Source organism: Papio anubis, chromosome 9 (genome assembly GCF_008728515.1).
Source record: "Papio anubis isolate 15944 chromosome 9, Panubis1.0, whole genome shotgun sequence".
Lineage (NCBI taxonomy): Eukaryota > Metazoa > Chordata > Mammalia > Primates > Cercopithecidae > Papio > Papio anubis.
Window position 1 is genome coordinate 111,482,736 of NC_044984.1, and position 22,210 is coordinate 111,504,945.

General features: G+C 44.2%; 1 protein-coding gene across 4 annotated transcripts in view; it reads right to left on the reverse strand.

The window, feature by feature from the left end:
* Nucleotides 1-22,210, reverse strand: part of FBXO21 (F-box protein 21) — a 49,028-nt gene that overhangs the window by 14,127 nt on the left and 12,691 nt on the right. Inside the window, exons 4-11 of one of the 4 annotated variants that reach the window (XM_009181793.3) lie at nt 21,383-21,504; nt 18,544-18,690; nt 18,094-18,230; nt 17,246-17,382; nt 11,592-11,771; nt 10,164-10,296; nt 2,176-2,387; nt 95-252 (exon numbers count right to left, since the gene is read on the reverse strand). In XM_009181793.3, coding sequence (XP_009180057.1) covers nt 95-252; nt 2,176-2,387; nt 10,164-10,296; nt 11,592-11,771; nt 17,246-17,382; nt 18,094-18,230; nt 18,544-18,690; nt 21,383-21,504 — 1,226 coding nt within the window. The remainder of the gene's footprint in view (nt 1-94; nt 253-2,175; nt 2,388-10,163; nt 10,297-11,591; nt 11,772-17,245; nt 17,383-18,093; nt 18,231-18,543; nt 18,691-21,382; nt 21,505-22,210) is intronic. The other 3 variants (XM_003907221.4, XM_021922998.2, XM_021922997.2) reach the window with 3 other exon arrangements.

A 22,210-nucleotide genomic window follows, 5' to 3' on the forward strand; every position in this document is an offset into this window, starting at 1 on the left:
CACCGATGGCCGACGCCCACAGTACCTACCCAAGGGCTCCGACGTGTGCTGAAAACACGCCCAGGGGGCCACTGGAGCAAGCGGAACCTCTTACCTTGGGCTGCGTATCGACAGGAGCCGTCCTCCACCAGCACGTTATAGAAAGGCTGGTGGTGGCCGTGCGGTAGGCTGTGGACGTTCATGTTCCGGATCCACTCGTGTCCCATCATGCAGGTGGGGTCCCAGCCATAGATCACACAGTTATAGCCATACCTAGTTAACACAGGAGGCACAGTCAGTCCCTGTGGACCGGGCGCAACAACCTACAGACAACCACGAGGCTTCTCTCAGCTCACATCCTCAGTTACCTGCTTTACTCCACATGAATCTTTTCTCAGGACAGCCCTGACCCCTTTTATAAACACTTCTTATTATCAACATAGCACTTTATCTGGAAAAGAATAAACTTTTCAACAAAAAGTGATTAGACGACAACTGGTCACCCAAAAGAAAAAGGTATGGGGACCTGGCCTAACAACAGCACACCAAATTCGATTCTCAGTACAATGAAGACTCAGGTGTTAAATGCAGAACTTCTAAAATAGAAAGTATCTTCGTGCTCAGGATAGGGAAGGTTTGTTAAAACAAGGCACTAAAAATACAGCCTGTAAAGGAAACGACTAACCAATTTGACATCACTAAAACCAAGAGACTAACAAATCCTGATCCAAACATTTAAAAATATGAGACAACTGGGGATATAGGAACTCTCACTAGATACTGCATGAAGTTAAGGAACTGGGGTTTTTTAGATGTGATAACAAGATGTTAAATATTAAAAGACCGAGAGAGAAGGAGAGAGCGCCCCTGCCTTTTAGAGGCACATACTGAAATCACTATAGGTGAAATGGCATCTGGCACTTACGTCAATTAACCCAGAAAGGTAGGTCTGGAGGGTGCAGGGGAGAGGAAGATCCACCCCGTATGGAAGCTGTGGAGGCTGGATGACAGGAACACCACCTGGTTCCTTACAGTCCTTTCTCTCTTATAAATCTTTGCAAATTTCCATTTAAAAGTCAAAAAAAAAAATGCAATAAAGAATGAAAACCACCTGCCAAAAACTGGGAAAAGACATTTGCAACTTATCTTCATGTAGAGACTGATATACAGAACAACAACTATGTATCAATAGGGAGGACTAATAATTGAAAAAAATACACGAAATGGGCCGGGTGCCATGGCTCATGCCTGTAATCCTAGCACTTTGGGAGGCCAAGACAGCAGATCACTTTAGTCAGGAGTTAGTGACGAGCCTGGTCAACATGGTGAAACCCTGTCTTTACTAAAACACAAAAAATTAGCCAGGTGTGGTGGTGCGTGCCTGTAGTCCCAGCTACTTGGGAGGCTGAGGCAGGAGAATCGCTTGAACCCAGGAGGCAGAGGCTGCAGGTGAGGTGAGATCGCACCACTGCACTCCAGCCTGGGCAACAGACCCAGACTCCGCCTCCAAAGGAGAAAAAAAAAACCAAAAAAAAAACCACCACGAAATGTTTGAAGAGGCGCTTAATAAAAGGAAACTTGGAACTTGGGTAGCCAGTAAATATATGAAAAGAACCTCAACGTGCTTAGTAACCCAGGAAACAGAAATTAAAACCACAGTGAAACACTATTTGCCATTTCTCACGTGAGTACACTTTTAAAGGTCTGGCAATAGCACCAGGCGAGAATAAGAACTCTAGGCTCCTAGCCTGCTGGTGGGATGTAAACTGCTCCAATCATTTTGGATACAGTTTAATTTTGCCTGGTAAATAGACCACGTGCCTATCAGATTTGAAGAGCCTGAGATTAAGTGACAAGCCATAAGAACAATGAGGAAATGAGAGAAAAAACTTGTGGCTTACAAAGTTACTTCCATGTTCCCAAACAGAGAAGGGTCAAACATCTAAAGGCCGCTAAAAACACTAGAAGCTCTCTCAGGAAAGTAAGTTGCTGCTTAAAAAAACACAAAGGTCAAAGACATGGTTCAAAAAGAAAAAAAGAGGTTCAGCGTTCTGTCTTCCCCAAGGTGCACACTTGCGGGATAAGTGATCCAGTCAGCTCCTCCTCCACTGTGCCCTGGGGGCTCACCAGGTGCGTGTGTGTCTCCGCAGCCCCTGTGGAAGGGACACCACAGGACAGACAATCGCGGGCACTCACCTCTTATGCTTCATAATGAGCCCGATGGAGTAGCAGACATCCCTGTGCTTCTCATCGGAGCGCAGCTTCACCTCCACGCCCACCTCCTCCTTTTTGCGCTCAATGTGCTCTAGAGTGTGCTGCACCAGGTAGCCCACCGCCCCGTGCTGCCCCGGGTCTAGGGTTTGGATGTGCTGGAGGATGTCAAGCACCTTCAAGACAAGACAGAAAGACTAAAAGATAATATTTTCAGCTAGGCCTTTTCTTTTTTGCGGCGAGGGATTTAGACCTACCTACGTAACCTAACAAAGGACCACAAGGGGTGGCTGTGCCCTGATGGCCCCAGTCCAGGTCTCTGGGCCATTCTCTGATGGACCGCCACCAAATTGGCACTGCATATACCCAGGGTTGGGCTCGACTATAACACTGGCAGCTGGCCCAGGACACCCCAATTCAACCCATGTGCACCTGAGGAGTTCTTTGGAAACCAGTGTGCTGGGGTAAGCACTGGGGACGCAGGCGAGGGCCCACCACCTAGGGCACTCTGGATGAGGCGGGCACCTAGCATGCTTGGTTGGCATGGGAAATGGGAGAATCCATGTTTTTCCAACACACAGGAACAATTTTCACTTGCCACTCATGAATTCAGAGGGAAAAAAATGCCAAATTGCTTTAATCAAGACCAAGAGAATGTTTGACACAACTGCCTCAGTGCTGGAAAAGATGGAAAAGTCACGAAGCGGGCGCCAAAGGGATGCATTCGTTGAGTTTATGAAGCTATACTAGAAGGAGGGAGCCACGTATATCAATAGAGTTCTAAAATCCTGCTGGTCACTTCAGTGGTCTTAACTCATATGGTATTTCGTATTCAGCAGGCAGCAGGAGAAACTACATCTATGCAGAGAGGTTAAACTAGCAGCAAAGAGTAGCAGGCCTGTCTGACTCCACTATTACCGCCTGTACTGCACAGTACCTCTGTGGAAAAAACTCCACGCTTAAAAAGACACAGCCATACAATTATTTCATACCCATTATGTTTACAGCCCTTAGCATAGTGTTTCTGACAGGGTTCTCCTTCCAATTTACTGAGTCCTGGATTACAGCCTACTTAGTGCATAAAGCCACCTGAACTCTAGGCCCAGACCTGTCAGACTAGCTGGTGTTTTTACCTCTGAATTCCTTTCTCAGCTTCTCAAATCATGAATAATCACTGTCCTATTTGCTGATGCACTGTGAGCCTGTCAACGTATTGTGAAAACTCCAGTTTTATGCACCATGTTATCTTGCCTTTCAGACTGAGACGTGCTGGACCTCAACATGTACTGAACACTATTCTCTGCTGGTCACTGTGCTAAGGCCATCACGTTTTTTGTTTCACTTAATCCTTCCCATTTGACGGTCAGTAATTTCTTGACCTTAAATTGGCAGGATTAGGTGGAAAAAAAAAAAAAAAGCTTTTAATCACTGCCACTTCCAGAAGAGGACTCAGACTTAGTGAAGTGACTGGCCTGGGGTCACAGGGTGGTGGAGAGGTGGAGTGAAGCTGTGGCCCTGGGTGTGAAGATCAACTCTTGGTCTCAACCAGTGTCATACCCTAGCAAGAGTAGGAGCATTTTTAATTAACTACTACAAAAAGTTCCAAACACATAAAAATGGACAAAACAATATAATCCCAAGTACCCCAAACCCAGTTTTGACAAGAATCAACAGCCAGTCAATCCCCCTGTGCCTCCACTTCCAGCCGGGCACTTTTAATTCTGGGACACTCGCAGCATTTACCCTCTACTTCAACAGGAAGCGCCTACTGACAGTGCCTGCATAACGGCTGTCCTCGTGGCCTGCCAGAGTTCCAGCAAGCCGCTTTCTCTGCCCCTCCGCTGTGTTCCACACACACAGCTCCCCTTCTCTCCTAGCAGCCACCTCCCCACCAGAGAAGTAAAATGGTCAGAACTTGGTATCATCAGAAAACAGAGGAAGTCTAGATAAGGTCAAGGATAATTACCCCCCCTTTCACTGGGTGTGTGGCTGAGGGCGAAGGGAGAGGGCAGAAACGAAGAACTGCACCTCGGGGCCTGGTGTATTTGCAGACAGTGTTGACCCAGGCACCATGCCGTCCCCACCAAATACTCTAGGCCTAGAATGCCACAAGATCACCACTTCTGGGGCGGAGATCCTGGATTGGGGTCTATTACCCATGATGCATTTCCCTATATTGCTCTTCTCCCTCTAGCCTAGGGGTTGGCAAACTTTTTCTGTAAAGGGCTGGAGAAGTGACAGTAGGCTTTGGGGGCCACACAATCCCTGATTTAACTACTCGACTCTGCCACTGTAGCTTGAAAAAAGCTACAGATAATAAGTAAACAAACACAACTTATTCACAAAAACAGTTTTGTTAATCTGGCCCGCAAGCCATAGTTTGCTGGCCCCTGCTCTGTCCCTGAATTCCAGGTTCCCTCTAAGGTTCTCTCTGAAGTTCTCGGCTCTGCTTTCTTGATATCCATTGTCTGTGGGATCCGCTACTTCTGGGGCTTCAGTTACCAGATGCTAATGCTGGGAGCTCCTGCTAAAGGCTACTGGGCATCTGCACTTGATGGCTTCAGGTCAGGACGAATGCAACATACCCCACAGAAAATACTCTCCTACTACCAAAACAGGCCTGTTCTCCAAATACCTACTTTCAGAGTGGCATAAATTGCCCCCATGTTGAAAAATCTGGACATCCCCTTTGAATCGTCTTTATTCATATCTAATGAAGTTCTGCCACTTTTTTTTTTGAGACAGGGTCTCACTCTGTCACCCAGGCTGGAGTACAGCCTTGGCCTTGACCTCCCAGGCTCAGGCGATCCTCCCACCTCAGCCTCCCGAGTAGCTGGGACTACAGGCATGTGCCACCACACACAGCTACTTTTTATATTTTATTTTGGTAGAGACTGGGTTTTGTCATGTTGCTCAGGTTGGTCTCAAACTCTTGGCCTCAAGTGATCCACCTGCCTCTGCCACCCCAAGTGCTGGGATGACAGGCATGAGCCACCACACCTGGCAGTCATTTCTTAATTATTCATTTAAAAAAATTTTTGAGTTCCTATCATGGGCCATGAATTGTGTTGAGAGCATGGGGAAGGCGACAGTTAGGAAGGAGACCTGGTCCTTGTCCTTAAAGAACATGCTCTAATGGAGACGGATGACGGAGCAGCAGTTACCAGAGACTGGATGAAGCTCTAGGAAGGGCAAGCACAGGAATGACTGGAAAACGTGACCTGGCCACGCACAGGAACCAAGGAAGGGGTTTTGGAGGAGGCAGAAGTCTAAACTGACAGCTGGGCAGAAGTGAGCCAGCCAATGGAGTTGAGGATGAGCAGAGGCCCTGGGCAGAGACGCAGCACATGCAAAAGACTGAAGCAAGACAGCGCAGGAACACAAAGTGGGTGCTGCAGAGGACCAAGGAGCTCCACAGGAGGCAGGGAGCATCAGGCAAGCAGGGCCAGACCGCCGAGAACCGAAAAGCCACACGCAGGAGAGCGAGTCTGGTCTTCAAGGCAATGGGGGAGCAACCCTGAAGGGTTTAAGCAGTGAAGGGACCTAACTGATATTTTGTTTTTTTGGGTTTTTTTGGTTTGTTTTTTTTTTTTTTGAGACGGAGTATCGCTCTGTCGCCCAGGCTGGAGTGCAGTGGCCAGATCTCAGCTCACTGCAAGCTCCGCCTCCTGGGTTCACGCCATTCTCCTGCCTCAGCCTCCAGAGTAGCTGGGACTACAGGCGCCCGGCACTGCACCAGGCTAATTTTTTGTATTTTTAGTAGAGACGGGGTTTCACCATGTTAGCCAGGATGATCTCAATCTCCTGACCTTGTGATCCGCCCGCCTCAGCCTCCCGAAGTGCTGGGATTACAGGCGTGAGCCACCGCGTCCAGCCCTAACTGATATTTTGTTAAGATTCCTCGGGCCTGTATACAGAGTGGGTTCACAGGGGCTCAGAGTGGAGAGAGGGAGGACAAGCAGGAGGCCAGGGCGCTGCTTCAAGCTGCAGAAGTACTGGCCTCAGCGGACCGACTTTCACCCGTCTGGGAGACAGAGTCACGTGCAGGGGTGGAGCAGGCCTGTGGATATGCTGGTCTGGAGCCCAGGGTCCAGTGCTCCAGCAGCCTCAGGAGACAGGCAGAAACTGACACAAGAAGAGGGGAACTGTCCTAGGGCACAGGTGCAGGGTAGAATACGTCTGGAAACCATCCTTTAGCCTTGAAGGGAGGAACTGGCAAGAGCCTGAGAACCAGACACCACAGAGCGAAAGGAACCGAGTGTTCCCAGAAGGGAGTAGCCCGCAGTGACAGGGCAAGACACAGAAAGAAAAAGTATCTACTGCATTTATCAATGAGGAGAATGGTTTCAGCCAAAGAGGGTCACTGGCTTCCTGGGCAAGAACAGTGCCTGTGGAGGAGGCATGGGAACAGGTCCTGATGTTCTGGGGAGTGAGTGGGAGGCAGACTAGGAGCTTCAGCTGTGGGGGAGGAGGAAAGGTGGCGACCCACGGAAATGCCTGCAGGGTGGAAAGGGAGTACTTTTTGTTTTTCTTCTAATAGAAGAGACAGGTGTTTGCCTTGGAAAATTGGAAGGATACCTTTTCCACTGAAAGGCAGAGAAGGAGGGAAAGGAGAACTATGGATCATGATGAGGACGCAGGTCTGGCAGCAGGAAGGAGAAGGTGCCTGTGTGCTGGCTTCTTCAGAAGTGCTCTGGCCTCGGTCCACTGTACCACGGGATGCCGCGTGGGGTGGGCTCGGGCATCACCTTGCCCGCACTGAACTCCTGGTGCTGTCATGGCATGTGCAGAAGACCTGGCAAAGTTATTTAACTTCTCACTGCCTCTGTTTCATTACTTGCAACATGGCAAAAATAAAAATAATATCTACCCTATAGGGCTGCTGAGAAGATGGAAGGAGGCATTCAGTCAGTCCTCCTGACTTAAAATCTCACCATCCTGCCCCTCTCTATGTCCATCACAGCCATCATCACCTTGGATTACTGCGACAGTGACCAAGAGGGCTTGTGTTTCTTAGCTCTTCCTGATTTAATTCAATTAACAACAAGGCAATCTTCAGGCCTTCCCAGCTCAGGAATGTCTCCCTTTCACCTGATAAAGTCAAAGCCTTTCACAAACTGGTCTCACACGCCATAACAATTATACGCACACACGTAAAAATACACCTCAAACTGCACACTCATCAGCATATAAATCCGTGCTAGGCTGACATGTGCAGGCGCCCCACCCTCCCACCCCTGGCCACGTGCAGGTTGTTCCCACTGACTGCAGTCACCTACTTTTCTACCCTCTGAAGTTGGTTTTCATTTTTCAAGGTCACACCTCAAACCCCTCCTCTGGAGAGGAACCTTGTCTGATTTCTTCAGCACCCCCTGGATTCTTCTGCACTGCGAGTCCCACAGTTTTCCTTGGCTGTCTCAGGGGCTCTAGCTGAATTATGCATTTATTAAGGGTAGGCAGTCACGAGTGCACTGGGAATGAGTCACTTTTCTCCCCTAATCTCTGAAAGAGGGGTCACCCAGGAGATGCACCCCAGCAGCAAATGTCATGAGGGAAAATGCTCTGCGTGTGGCAATTTTGGAACTAGGGAGGACACCAAGGTTAGTCCCCAATAAGTCTGTAAAGCCCAAGTACTGAAATGAGTCCAGTCTGGAAGGTGAGGACAACTCAGCTTCTGCAGATTTCCCCCTAAAACGGGATGTTAATAGCATCACTTCTCCAATGACTCAAAATTTAACTACAAAATTTACATTTAAAGAAACTTGCAGGCTGGGCACGGTGGCTCACGCAGGTAATCCCACCACTTTGGGAGGCCGAGGCAGGCGGATCACTTGAGGTCAGGAGTTCAAGACCAGACTGGCCAACAGGGTGAAACCCCGTTTCTACTAAAAATACAAAAATTAGCCAGGTGTGGTGGCACGTGCCAGTAATCCCAGCCACTTGGGAGGCTGATGCAGGAAGATCACTTGAACCCGGGACGCAGAGGTTGCAGTGAGCCAAGATTGCGCCACTGCATTCCAGCCTGGGCAAGAGAGTGAGACTCTGTCTCAAAAAAAAAAAAAGAAAAAAGTAAAAGAAAAAAAGAAACTTGCTTTGCTTGGCATCTCGTAAAAACTCCTTAACAAGTCTAAAGCAAAAAGTATACATATATCCTGGTATCAAAAATAAATAGGCAGGGGCTGGGTGTGGTATCTCACGCCTGCAATCCCAATACTTTGGGAGGCCGAGGAACACAGATCGCTTGAGGTCAGGAGTTCGAGAACAGCCTGGCCAACATGGTGAAACCCTGTCTCTACTAAGAAAAAAAATACAAAAATTAGTCAGGCGTGGTGGTGTACCTATAGTCCCAGCTACTTGGTAGGCTGAAGCAGGGAAATTGCTTGAACCTGGAAGGGAGAGGCTGCAGTGAGCTGAGATCATGCCACTCCACTCCAGCCTGGGTGACAGAGCAAGACTCCATCTCAAACAAACAAACAAAAAAACCCCAAATAAATAAATAAATAGGCAGGGTGTGGTGGCACACACCTGTAATCTCAGCACTTTGGGAGGCCAAGATGGGCTTAAGCCCAGCCTGGGCAACACGGTGAAACTCAGTCTCTATTAAAAAAAAAAAAAATTAAAACACATAAATAAAATGAAAATAAATGATTATATCTTGGACAAGTAGTTGGTAACTTTGGTGGAGAGTTTTCTTTTCCAATAATTCCTCTACCACATTACACAGATATTCTGGGAGGACATTTGCCATGTGGGCTACAGATGACATCTTTTCTTTTCTTTTTTTTTTTTTTGAGACAGAGTCTTGCTCTGTTGCCCTGGCTGGAGTGCAGTGGCATGGTATCGGATCACTGCAACCTCCACCTCCTGGGTTCAATTATCTTGCCTCCTGAGTAGCTGGAACTACAGGTGCCCACCACCACACCCAGCTAATTTTTGTACTTTTAGTAGAGATGGGATTTCACTACGTTGGCCAGGCTGGTCTCTAACTCCTGACCTCAAGTGATCCACCTGCTTCAACCTCCCAAAGTGCTGGGATTACAGGCATGAGCCACCATGCCCGGCTGACATCTTTTCTTAAAACAGGAGCCTTGGGGTTTTCCTACTGAAGCATCGTTTCTTAGAACTATTTTAGATCTTCGCAGTTGTGATTCAGTGAGACTTTAAATTTAAGCAATGTAGAGTCACTTAGAATATTCACTTTTTCAAGAAAGAATTTATCCCTCTCTAATGACACAAGGAGATGAGTTTATGCTAATGGCCTGTGAGACCTCAGAATTAAATTCTGCTCTAAACAAACAAAAAGGACTGTTCACATATTTCTAGAGAAGAGTCAGGGCACGGTGGGAATGTGCGGCTGGCTCCTGCACCGTTATACACAGCGGGCCTCTCTACGTGCTGCATCCACACAGCTCGCAAGGTCAACACCACAGCCTTCTGAAAGCGCATGCTGCTGCCCAAAGGGGGCCAGTAAAAAACGGAGAAAATTCAAGTGAAACAGTGTCAAAATTCAATGGTTTCCAAATAGTCCTTCTTTACTCTAGTGGCTCAAGTTGAACATATCTAAGATCCAATTTTCCTGTGTCAAACAGGAGTACTTATTCATGGCCAATGTAGTTGTTAACAGTACAGCTGGAGGTTGACCATTTATAGCTTTGCTTTACGTTGCTGAGTGACGGTGACTCGGGGAAAACGATCTTAGGGCCCCCATGGGTGAGTAGTGGGGACAGAGGCTTTGTGGTTCTAGGGTTTAAGGAGCTGACCACAAAGAGAACAGGCAATTTCTGGCAATAGAACCAATTTTCCTTAGAATAAGAGAGGTAAAAAAAAAATCTACTGATGGGTTATGATTGGGAGACTGAATAAATGTGTGTTTATTCCCCATGTTAACACAAAGAGAAGCTTGTCACGGGCACCCTTCAATCTAGGACTTCCCTTTCTAAGGCAAGTGCAAAGCATCAAGGTAAAATAATTACCTTCTCTGGCCAGATGCCCAGGTGGAAGTAAAGCCTGGCTTGGAGGAGGAGAAGCTGCACCTGGTCCGGGTACATTGCCAGATAGAGATCCAGCGAGTCTCTCAGGAGCTGGTACGACTGGTCGATGCCTTCCCTAGCAGAGGAAAAACAATCTTTGTCTTATCCTGCTTGTTTTTTCAGCAAAGACTCTCTTTCTCCAGGCCCAGGTTTTAAATAGAATTGACACAAATCCCAAACGTTTTCTGATTCTGGTATTTCTCCTCTGTTCGACAGAGATACAATACTCTTAAGAAAAAAAAAATACAATAAATATAAATCTTGTACCCTACTTTGGTGATGGGTACTAAATGAAAATCAAAAGCATTTTTACTAAGCAATCACAGCAATAACACTGTACCTAATTAAAAATGAATTCTGAAGGCCAGGCACAGTGGCTCACGCCTGTAATCCCAGCACTTTGGGAGGCCAAGGCAGGCGGATCACCTGAGGTTGCAAGTTCGAGACCAGCCTGACCAAAATGGAGAAACCCTGTCTCCACTAAAAATACAAAAATTAGCCGAGCGTGGTGGCACATGCCTGTAATCCCAGCTACTCGGGAAGCTGAGGCAGGAGAATCGCTTGAACCCAGCAGGCAGAGGTTGCGGTGAGCTGAGATCACGCCATTGCACTCCAGCCTAGGCAACAAGAGCGAAACTCTGTCTCAAAAAAAAAAAAAAAAAAAAAGAACGATGAGTAGGCAGAGCACAGAGGATATTTTTGGCCAGTGAAACTACTCTGTGTGATACTATAAAGGGGGACACATGTCATTATGTGTTTGTGCAAACACAGAATATATGACACCAAGAGTGAACCCTCATGGAAACTGGACTCTTGGTGATAATGATGTGTCAGTGCAGGTTCACTGGCTGCAACAAATGCACCGCTCTGGTGTGGATGCTGACGGTGACGGAGGCTGTGCATGTGTAGGGCAGGGAGGATATAGGAACTCTCTGTACTTTCTGCTCAATTTTGCAGTTGGCCTAAAACTGCTCTAAAAAATAGTCTATTAAAAAAAGAATTATGTCATTAGACAGAAAACTATTACTATAATATACAGCCTACAACTTTCTACTTTCCCTATAGGACAAATTTCCTTGGACTTAGAAACAAGACAGTTTCATATTTTTGTTTTCTTATCTAATGATAGGAAGGTATAAATTAAAAGATGGCAAAGCATTTGGATACGAGAAGATCTTGCCCTTGAAAAATAATATTTCCCAGTCTAAGATATTCTTGTTACTGAAGAATGCTTTCAGTACTCGCAAAGAGAACTTGTCAGTGCCTACTGCAAAGATCTCAAAGAAAAGTCACTTGGCACATCTCAAACACAATTCAAGCTTCTAAAGACATGTGCTCTGCAGAAATACTAGAAAACCAAGAAAACCTTACCGCTTCCCCAGGCTTAACAGGTTTCCCACCATTCTCTGTAACACCTTCTTGACATTGACCACACCATACAGTGCCGCAGTTACGTGCTGGCCGATCAAGTACTCGCATTCTTTCACTGTCAGCTGCTTGCCTTTCCCAAAAGCATCTATGTAGATGTAGTCAAAGATGTCCAGGGTCGCCCTATCCAAAGAGCCAAATATCAGATGAGAGCTGAACAACTCATTATTTTAAGTCTCCACAATAAGTAGCTCAAATCATGGGCTGAAGGTTGAGACCATAACATTTCTACTTAAAATATGAATGTCTTGTCCAAGTTTAAAATCTGACCCCTTTGTACAAGCTCTGCATAAGTAGCTCAAATCATGGGCTGAAGGTTGAGACCATAACATTTCTACTTAAAATATGAATGTCTTGTTCAAGTTTAAAATCTGACCCCTTTGTACAAGCTCTGCTCTGTCAAGACCACAGCACACTGACATTTAAGAAACAGCACCGATGTATGTCATCTAATAGCAACTCACTGCCAGGAGTATCTACAAGTTCGGCTAAGATAATGATTCATGGAATGCCTGAGGCAGTCTGTTAATTCCATAGATTAGCAGCAGGTAACAATCTGTGGATCCTGGGCCCTGGATGATCTGATGAAAGTTACAGCACCTCAGCCGGGCGCGGTGGCTCACGCCTGTAATCCCAGGACTTTGGGAGGCCGAGGCGGGCGGATCAAACAGTCAGGAGATCGTGACTAACATCCTGGCTAACACAGTGAAACCCCGTTTCTACTAAAAATACAAAAAATTAGCCAGGTGTGGTGGCATGCGCCTGTAGTCCCAGCTACTTGGGAGGCTGAGGGGCAGGAGAATGGCGTGAACCTGGGAGCTGGAGCCTGCAGTGAGGCTGAGATCACGCCACTGCACTCCAGCCCGGGCAACAGAGCGAGACTCTGTCTCAAAAAAAAGAAAGTTACAGCACCTCACACCAGAAGGATTCGGCCATCAGTTCTGCTGATACACTGAGGTGGTCAGAGACCTGCTGAGCCCATCACAGCCTTGGGCTGGGAACCCTGCGCTAGAGCACAGAGAGCTGTGCCCCTCGCCTCGATCACACAGCTCCTCTTGCAGGCCTGCCTTCTGTGACCTGCACTAGCACGCTGGCGTTGGCCCTTGCTGAGCACAATGCTGAGCAGTGGTCACATGATGCAAGCTCTCACCGCACTACCAGGCCCACTCTCTGCGAGGACTCATGGACGGGATTCAGGTGGCTCTGTTTCAGAGATACTTGTGTTTCTTATGAGCTATTGTTTCATCTTATATTTCAAGCCCACTACAAATCATAGCATATTCCTCTCTTTGGCTGCTAAAAAAGTCCAATCGAATTTCCTCCTTGAGTTATATTTATAACCTACCCTTAGCAAAGATATAAGAATTATATGGCTGGGTGCAGTGGCTCACGCCTGTAATCCCAGCACTTTGGGAGGCTGAGGCAGGCAGATCACAAGGTCAATAGATCGAGACCATCCTGGCCAACATGGTGAAACCCCGTCTCTACTAAAAATACAAAAATTAGCCAGGCATGGTGGTGTGTGCCTGAAATCTCAGCTACTTGGGAGGCTGAGGCAGGAGAATCACTTGAACCCAGGAGGCAGAGGTTATAGTGAGCTGAGATCGCACCACTACACTCCAGCCTGGGCGACAGAGTGAGACTCCATCTCAAAAAAATAAAAAACAAAAATAAAATAAATAAACCTATGAGGAAAGTACAAAAAAAAATAAGAATTATATAAATGTTCTAGAAACAAGGAACTCTTCAACTGTTTTTATGAGGCTAGAACTTCCTAAGGACAAATGTACAAAAATTTCTAGGCCAAGATCATTTATGAGCTATCATAAATGCAAAAATCCTGGATAAAACATGAGTAAATCAAATGCAGCAATGTATTTTACAAATAAGTGATTAAGTTAGATGTGCTGCAACAATGGAAGGAGAGTTAAACGTGCAAAAATCTATTTTGTAACAGATGCTGGGAAGGTTGTGGAGAAAAAGGAATGCTTATACACTGTTAGTGGGAGTGTAAATCAGTTCAAGCATGTGGAAGAGTGTGATGATTCCTCAAAGGTCTGAAGACAGCTAAACCATTTGACCCAGCAATCTCATTACTGTGTATATACCCAAAGGAGTATAAGTCATTCTATTATAAAGTCACATGCACACATATGTTCACTGAAGCACTATTCACAATAGCAAAGACATGGAATCAACCTAAATGCCCATCAGTGATAGAGTAGATAAAGAAAATATGATACATATATACTATGGAATACTATGCAGCCACAAAAAAGAACAAGATCATGTCCTTTGCAGGGATGTGGATGGAGCTAGAGCCATCATCCTTAGCAAACTAACACAGGAACAGAAAACCAAATATTGCATGCTCTCACTTATAAGTGGGAACTAAGTGATGAGAACACACGGACCCAGAGTGGAACAACACACACTGGGGCCTATCGGAGGGTGGGCGGTGGGAGAGGATCAGGGAAAATAACTAATGGGAACTAGGCTTAATACCTGCATGAAATAATCTGCACAACAAACCCCCATAACACAAGTTTACCTATGTAACAAACTTGCACATGTACACCAGACCTCAAAAGTTAAAAAAGAGAAATTCTATTACAACAAAAAAATCTATTTCTAAACATATAAACTAAAAGAGAAAAACCTTATACGTGTAGACACAGAAAAAGAATTCTGAAAATACAAAAAAAATCTAATGCCTAGATAGTAAGAAAACTTAGCAAAGTAGGAATGTAGATGGTAGCTTTCATATTCCCTAACTGCTCCCAACAGCACGCCTGATGGTGAATTTTTGTTTTCTTTTTCTGATACAGGGTCTTGCTATGTTGCCCAAGCTGGCCTTGAACTACTGGGCTCAATCAATCCTCCCACCTCACCCTTCCAAGCAGCTGGGACTACAGGCGTGCGTCACCGTGCCTGGCTTTGAAATTTTAAAAGCATTCCATTTAAAGTCATACCCAAGGCAAGAGTCCCTGCTATCTTTGTTTTTATTCAACTTTGTACAAAAAGATCTAGCTAGCAGAGTAATGCAAGACAAAGAAACAGATATATAGGAGTTATAAAAAGAAGAAACCAAACTGTCACTATTCACAGATACTATGATTATCCATAGAGAACAGCCAGGAATGGACAAATTATTAGCACCAATGATTTATTCAGCCAAGGCACTGAAAATCAAAACTGTATCTAGATAGCAAGCACATCTCTGCATACCATTAATACTTAAAAAATGTAATCTTAAAAATTACCATTTACAACTGCAAAAAAAAAAAAAAAGGAAGGTACCTAACAATAAATCTAACAAGATGTTAGCTTGATGAAGAAAAAGATAAAATCTTTTTAAGGCCAGTAATGACAACCTAAACAAACAGAGTGGTCCATGTTCATAATAAGACTGATAGCGAGGCACTGGCAATGTCCTCCTGTTAATCTAGAACTCCAATTCAAAGTAATCCCTGGCTCCAATCAACAGACACAAAGGGGTTCCAAAGAACCTGACAAAATTGATTCTAAATCTCTATGGAGAGCAAAAGCTAGAAACAGCCAAGGCAATTTTGAAGAACTAGCTGGAGTCTCATCCTTTCAGATATCAGGGATTATTATAAAGTTGCAGTGCTTAAGAAAATACGGTCCTGGTACAGGGACAGAGCAAAGTGGCCAAAGGCAAAGAGCAGAGAAAAAGAGAGAAAGGGCCGTATAGCCCAGAAGCTCCTGCCGTGTCCCTGAGGGCTGAGTCCCTTATGGGGCTCAGTGCTAGTTTCTGTCACATGTCGGGGGGGGTATTAAATTATTTCCTTGTTCATTTGCATTACAGTATATGTCCACTGTAGCCCAAGAAGGAAAAATGATGTTAACTGCATACAATCCTACCCTGTAGTAAGTTATCGTGGCAAATGACATGGCAATTGGTGTTTTAAATGTTTTATATTGTACAGAAATCTTTGGTGGATTATTACATAGGCATTTAAGAATATTTTGGAGATACTTGGGAAGATTGGTTGGGTTATTTGGGGAAAGGGAATGGGACGAAAAATCATTTTTTCCACTTAAAATAATGGAAATTGGGTCCCCACTATCCAAAAATTAAACCATTCAGTACATCCTCAGAAACACATTATCTGGAACACAAGGGAAGCCTGCAGTTATTTAATGCAACATACAGAAGTAATGAACCATAAACATTTTCATGGAAATAAACATGGCCAGGCATGGTGGCTCATGCCTATAATCCCAACACTTTGGGAGGCTGAGGCAGGCCGATCACTTGAGCTCAGGAGTTCAAACTAGCCTGGGCAACATGGCGAGACCCTGTCTCTACAAAAAAATTAGCCAGGTTGTGGTGGTGCATGCCTGTGGTCCCAGCTACCAGGGAGGTTGAGGTGGAAGGATGGCTCGAGTCCAGGAGATGGAGGGTGCAGTAAGCCAAGATTGTGCCAATGCACCCCAGCCTGGGTGGCACAGCCAGACCCTGTCTCAAAAAAGAAAGAGAAAAGAAATAACAAACACTTTCAAACTGGTGGTTAGCTCTGGAGAGGAGAAAGGGATGAGGAAGAGTACCTGGGAGGCTTCAACTAAATATGTAATGTTTTATTTCTTAAACTAAGAGGTAGGAACAGAGATCAATTGTACTTTTTTGCTATGCCACATCAGAAACTCTCCTGGGTATATAATATGCTGGATAATCTCATTTAATCTTCCAAGCTGCTTTATAAAAAACATTAATCCATTTTACCAAGGAAGAAACTGAGGCCTCCTCAGAGAAAGGCAAAGTTTGAACCCAGTTTGACTTCAAAGCTCTGGTACTTCCTATCACACAATTCATCACTAAAGGGTATCAGAGTTAATCATTAAGACAGAGTTTCAAAGATCAGGACATAGGTAAATAACTTTTTTCTTTTCCCCTAAATTGTAGATTTAATGAGAATATATTTCCATCTGTTGAACTATTTCTTTCAGAAAAGCTAGACTATAACTGAAAAGGAGCTTTTTGCCCTACAGAGCACTAGGTTTAAAAAAGAACAAAACAGAACTCAGTAACCAGGTCTCTAAAATTCTCATCAGTCACCAACCTTGCCTGAAGGGGAACATGGCCACCCTGTTCCATCTCCCCGGCTTTCTTTCCCTCCCTTCCTCTCTTCCTCTCCCACTCATGTGGGACAAAGAGGGAGATTTTACAGAAGAATAAAAAGAAATAATTTCTTTAAGAACTCTTTGATCTGATCTGCTTTGAAACAAAGGGACTCTGAGAACCACATAAGACCCTGAAGTCAGAGTCTTATTTTTTAAAATTAAACTTTTTGAGTTAACTGTAGATTCACACATGCAGTTTTAATAAATACAGAAAGATCCAGAGTACCCTTTTCCCAGTCTCCCCTGATGGTACCATCCTAACTGTTATAGTATAACAACACAACCAGAATACTGACACTGATACAGCCAGGAAACAAAACAGTTCCATCACCACCCTAGTCCCGTTTTTAACCTGAGTGGTAACACCCAACTTGATGTTGAAAATCAGACTGCCTCTCAGCACAGAGGGATCGAATCTTCAGGACCACAGATAATGAGTCACGGATGCTCACCCTTCTGCGCCTTGGCACCACCTTAGTAAGAAGTGACTTGGGAAGTTGACAGGCTCCAGTGGGACTCCCAACTGCCGAGCAATCGTCAAATAGAGCAGAGACATGCTGATTGGGATTCCTGTTCTGCGAATCAAAACCTAAAGCAGAAAAAATGCTTTTACTTCACTGGGATGAACTATACATTCTCATTCTTTCAATAAACATTCTCATAATAGAATATGAGACTGTACCATACACCATGCAGTTTTTTAGTCCATGACTTCTGAGAACAGTTTAGTGTTCATGAGATACAAACTGACCAGAGTCAGAGAATATCTACTTTTAGTCAAAAATCTATCTCAAGGGTTTGCATATGGAGGATACTCTACGAGAAAACAGATCAACTCCACAACAATATCCTTAAAGCAGAAGGAAAAATAAGTTTCATTGAGCACTCAGAGATGGAAAGCATGGTACTGGCCTTCAAGAACGTACGGTCTATCAGACAGAAGCTTAAAAAAATACATATAGGATGGGCACAGTGGCTCACACCTATAATCCCAGCGCTTTGGGAGGCCAAGGCGGGAGGATCACTTGAGGCCAGCAGTTTGAGACCAGGCTGGGCAACACAGCAAGACCTCATCTGTACAAAAAATAAAAAATTAGCCGGTATGGTGGCACATAGTCCGAGCTTCTCAGGAGGGTGATGCGGCAGGATCGCTTGAACCCAGGAGCTTGAGGCTGCAGTAAGCTATGATTGCGCCACTGCATTCCAGCCTGAGCAACAGAGCAAGACCCTGTCTCTAAAAAGAGAAAATAAAATTACTATACCATATTACTACGGTAATATACTATGTACCTATATTTACCTGATGCATATATAAGTTTAGGGCATTATAGTAATCCATTCGATTCCCCTTGAACTTCAGTTGGTCGTAAAGAACATAGTTCATGGCATCCAGCACCTGGCTCTGGAGTTCTATTTCCATTATCATGGATGATTCACCTGAAACACAGAGATCTACTCTGGACCCAAGCACAAATAAGGCTGTGACAGGTGCCCCAAACTACCCACAAGATGAAGACATTGGTAATGGCCTAGCAATATTAATCAAGTGTTGCCAATCTAGGAAGCAGAAGGCAGTATGTATTTGAACTGTTTTAAGTTCAACACTTCAACCAGGTAAACACGTGGTCACATCATTTTATCACTTTTTCGTGACATAATGGGAGCACACTAACAAATCTCTCAACTCAAATTAACCAATTCCTCTAGATTTTCTTTCGTAAATACAGCTTGATCCAAAGCAATGCCACACCTGCCTTGAAGGCCAAGCTGGGGTGGCGACTGTTTATGCCCCGAAGAGTTTTGCAAACGAGCTCTACGATGCTGTCAATTTGGGCCTGGATGTCTTTGAGGCTGATATCGGAGAGAGGATTGCAGTACTGGTCAATATATACAGCACCTGAAAATGAACAAGAATTACCGAATAAATTCTTACATTACCCTTTTCTTATTAGGTTGGCATTTTACCCTGGACATCCTGGGACATGGCTCTTTACACCATCCCACTGGATAAGCTTCATGTTTTGGCCGCGGACCTTGCTGCTAACACACTGAGAAGGAGCAACAAACATTTTCATAACAAAGTAGCTTACACTTTTAAAAAAATAAATACACAAACCAAACTTCTCTCAGAAGTCATGGACTAAAAAACTGCATGGTATATGGCACAGTCTCATATTCTATTACAAAGAAAAGTAAATGACATCGAGGAGATCTTTTCAAGCTACTTCTCTCTCCCTAGCTCTTATAGGTTCCAAATCCAACAATTCTGAAAACTTAATGGTATAAGGCAGTTCCTTTAGCAAAAAAAAAATTTCTGAAAGCCCTCCATGACAGATGTGCCACTTCAACAGATTACACCTCTCAAGGGCAAACAGTAAATGGACTCTGGAGCTAACCCTACTTTCCAATGAGATAACAAATTATGCTCAGGGAACGTACAGCTGAAAAGCTGTGCAGAGCACACTGCAGACAGTCTCTTAAGAATCACTCCTCTTCACAGTCTTAGGCAATTTTGGAAGCAGAGACTGAAGGGCTAACAGCATCATTTGGGTAAGGACACCGTTACGTGGGAAGCTCTCGAGTCACGTTAAATTCAAGAGATCCCAGACCAGCTCAGAACCTGGACCCCCTTACCAATGCTCCAGAGCTGAAAGCAGTTGAATGAGTGTCAAGACACCTCGACCCCAGTCCTAGTGTTGCCACCAGCCAGGGACTGGCTCCTGGGCCTCCATGGGCCCCAGCTTCCCTACCTGGAGGCTGAAGCAGTTTATGCTGCACATTTCTGAAGTCTGTTCTTTCCTAATGCTATGATTCCCAGACTTCTTTGATGGCATCAGCATTATTCTAGTCACTCACCAAGGATCAGAACCTTGGAGAGTCAACTTGTCATTCACTCAACTACTAAACAATTTCCAATGGCTTCCCAATGCTTATGACACTGATGTGGAAGTTCTTCGAAAACTGTAACTTTGTATTTAGAAAATAAAAAAGGAGTATTTGTTTTCATACATAAGCTACAAAAATATATATATATACACTACTCTTAACTGTGAAATAACGGAAGATAGGATGCTTCTCAACTCCAGTATACAAATGAGGGGATTCTAGGGTGGTGAGATATTTCACTTCCTTTTGGATGACACTAGGTTTTCATACACTTGATAAGCATTTACACTAAGCATTGTGGGGTATACAGTGATCCTAAAACAAGGACCACAACACATGAAGCTTAGGGACTAGTTACAGAAACAAAATGTATACACAGGAAACAGAAAAAATGCAAGACAGTTTACTATTAAATGCTGCTGTATCTCTGAGGTGAATAAAATCTCCAAGTAGTCAGTGGAAATTTAATGGAAGTGAGGCTTGAGCTGAATTATGGAGGGGAGTTGGATTTTCAAGAGGGATTATGAGGAGGAGGGATATCATGAATGAGGAAGTGAAGCCAGGTGTATTTGTGGGGCACCAGTCTAGACAATGGCCTGGCTGGAGCAAATGGGACATCCTGGAGAGTACGGAGCATAGGTCTGGACCAGATCATGCAGGGCACTGAAAAGCAGGTAGAGGTTTAATATAAAAGGGAAATCAGTTGTCCACACTGCAGGTTTCACATGCAGTGGTGAAAGCTAGGTTTCTAATTGGGCTAGCACTGATATATTGGCTGACTTGGAGGGAAGAGGGGATAATGTTCATGAAATCAAGTATTACTCAGAAAGTTGTTGCCAGGAGAGGCAGCCACAGACTGCATGAGACTAGTTATAGAAGCCAGCCAGGTGTGGTGACACTTGAGCACAGGAGTTTGAACCTAGCATAGGTGACATAGCAAGACCCCGTCTCTAAAAATAAATACATAATTTTTTTTTTTTAAATAGTAACAAAATAGGAACATGACTATGAGATACACTGGAATGCAAAAAAATCAACAATCTGGTAAATCACCAGAGGTAGTGAATAAAAGTAAATGACCAGTCATATTTATATTTCATAACCATAATGTATGGGAATGTTTGTGTAATATTTTAGGAATTCAAAATCATTTTTAAAAAATGGAAGTCTCACTTTGTTCCTGTTCAACTTAATAAGAACAAAAAGATTCTCCACTCCTTTCTTCTTGCCTGTCCACTCAACTTCTTCCTTCTCACCTTTCATTATGGACAAACAGACTCACTGATGCCCAAGAACATTCTGTCCTCAATAAACTCCAACCCGGGAGGTTAAGGCATTTACTGAAGGTCACAGGGAGACAAAATTGGATATATTTACTTCTGATTTGGAAATTATGCCTTAAAGCTCAGAAAAATAGGAATTTACTTCATTAGCTAAAGTATCACTCTCACACTTTAAGCCAATGATGCATCTTTAAAAAACACTGTTTCTTTAGTGGACTTTGATAAAATCTTAGCTCTAAATTTAATAGTTTGAACTACCTCATTGGTCAGGCCCTATAATCCAATCTGCAGAAGCCCACGAAACATGATTTACTTTTCCACTTTACCACAAGGAACACAACAATTCCCTCTGCTGGTCTTAAAAAACTAATCAGTTACCTATAGAAATACTACTGTCCACATATATGGGAAAATACCCACCTTCAAGATATGACTCATAGTCATCTGGCTGCTGAAGAAAGGCCTTAAGATTATTTAAAATTTTCTGTTGCCGCAGGTAGTAAAGAATTTTTTTCGCGTAGTATTTCCAGGTCAAAGCTTTTCTGGAAACAAACAAGTCAGTAAGAATTAAGATTTGAAAATTTTCAGTTATTTATTTTTTACATTACACTAACATACCATGTAGTTTGCTGAACAAGAAAAATATGATTGGTTCATTATCTTATAATAATTATAATGGAAGTAGATAGCAGTCTTTGAATTGTAATATAATACTAAATTAGTTGTACTGAAATTGGAGGAACAGTTATCTGCCTGGCTTCAGACTTACTTGCCTGTATCTTTGGTAAAAGGAAATGGAAGAGCAGCCTGAAAAAGGAATTGAGCTGGGGAAGGTTCAGAAGATGGGGAGGCATCTAGAATCCTTTGCTGGTCCCCCTGCTTGGGCCACTTGGGCCTGGGCACTCACTGCCACAGTGAGTTCCTCATGGCTTCACATATTATGAAAACTCCTATTTTCCAGACCAGAGTTCTCTCTTGAACTCCAGACCTGTATATCAACTATTATCCATCTGCTCTACATCCCGCTTAGAGAGCTGAGCACCTTCATCTTTCTTCCCCTCCCAGAGTCACCCTCATCTCAGATCAAGGCATCTCCATCATTCTAGTAAGGCCAAAAACCTGCAAGTCATACTGGATGCCTTGCTTTCTCTCATAAGCCATACTCGAGACCTGTCAGCCAAAGCTATCAGTACTATCTTCAAATTACATCCAAAATGTGCACACTTCCCAATTACTCCCACACGCCAC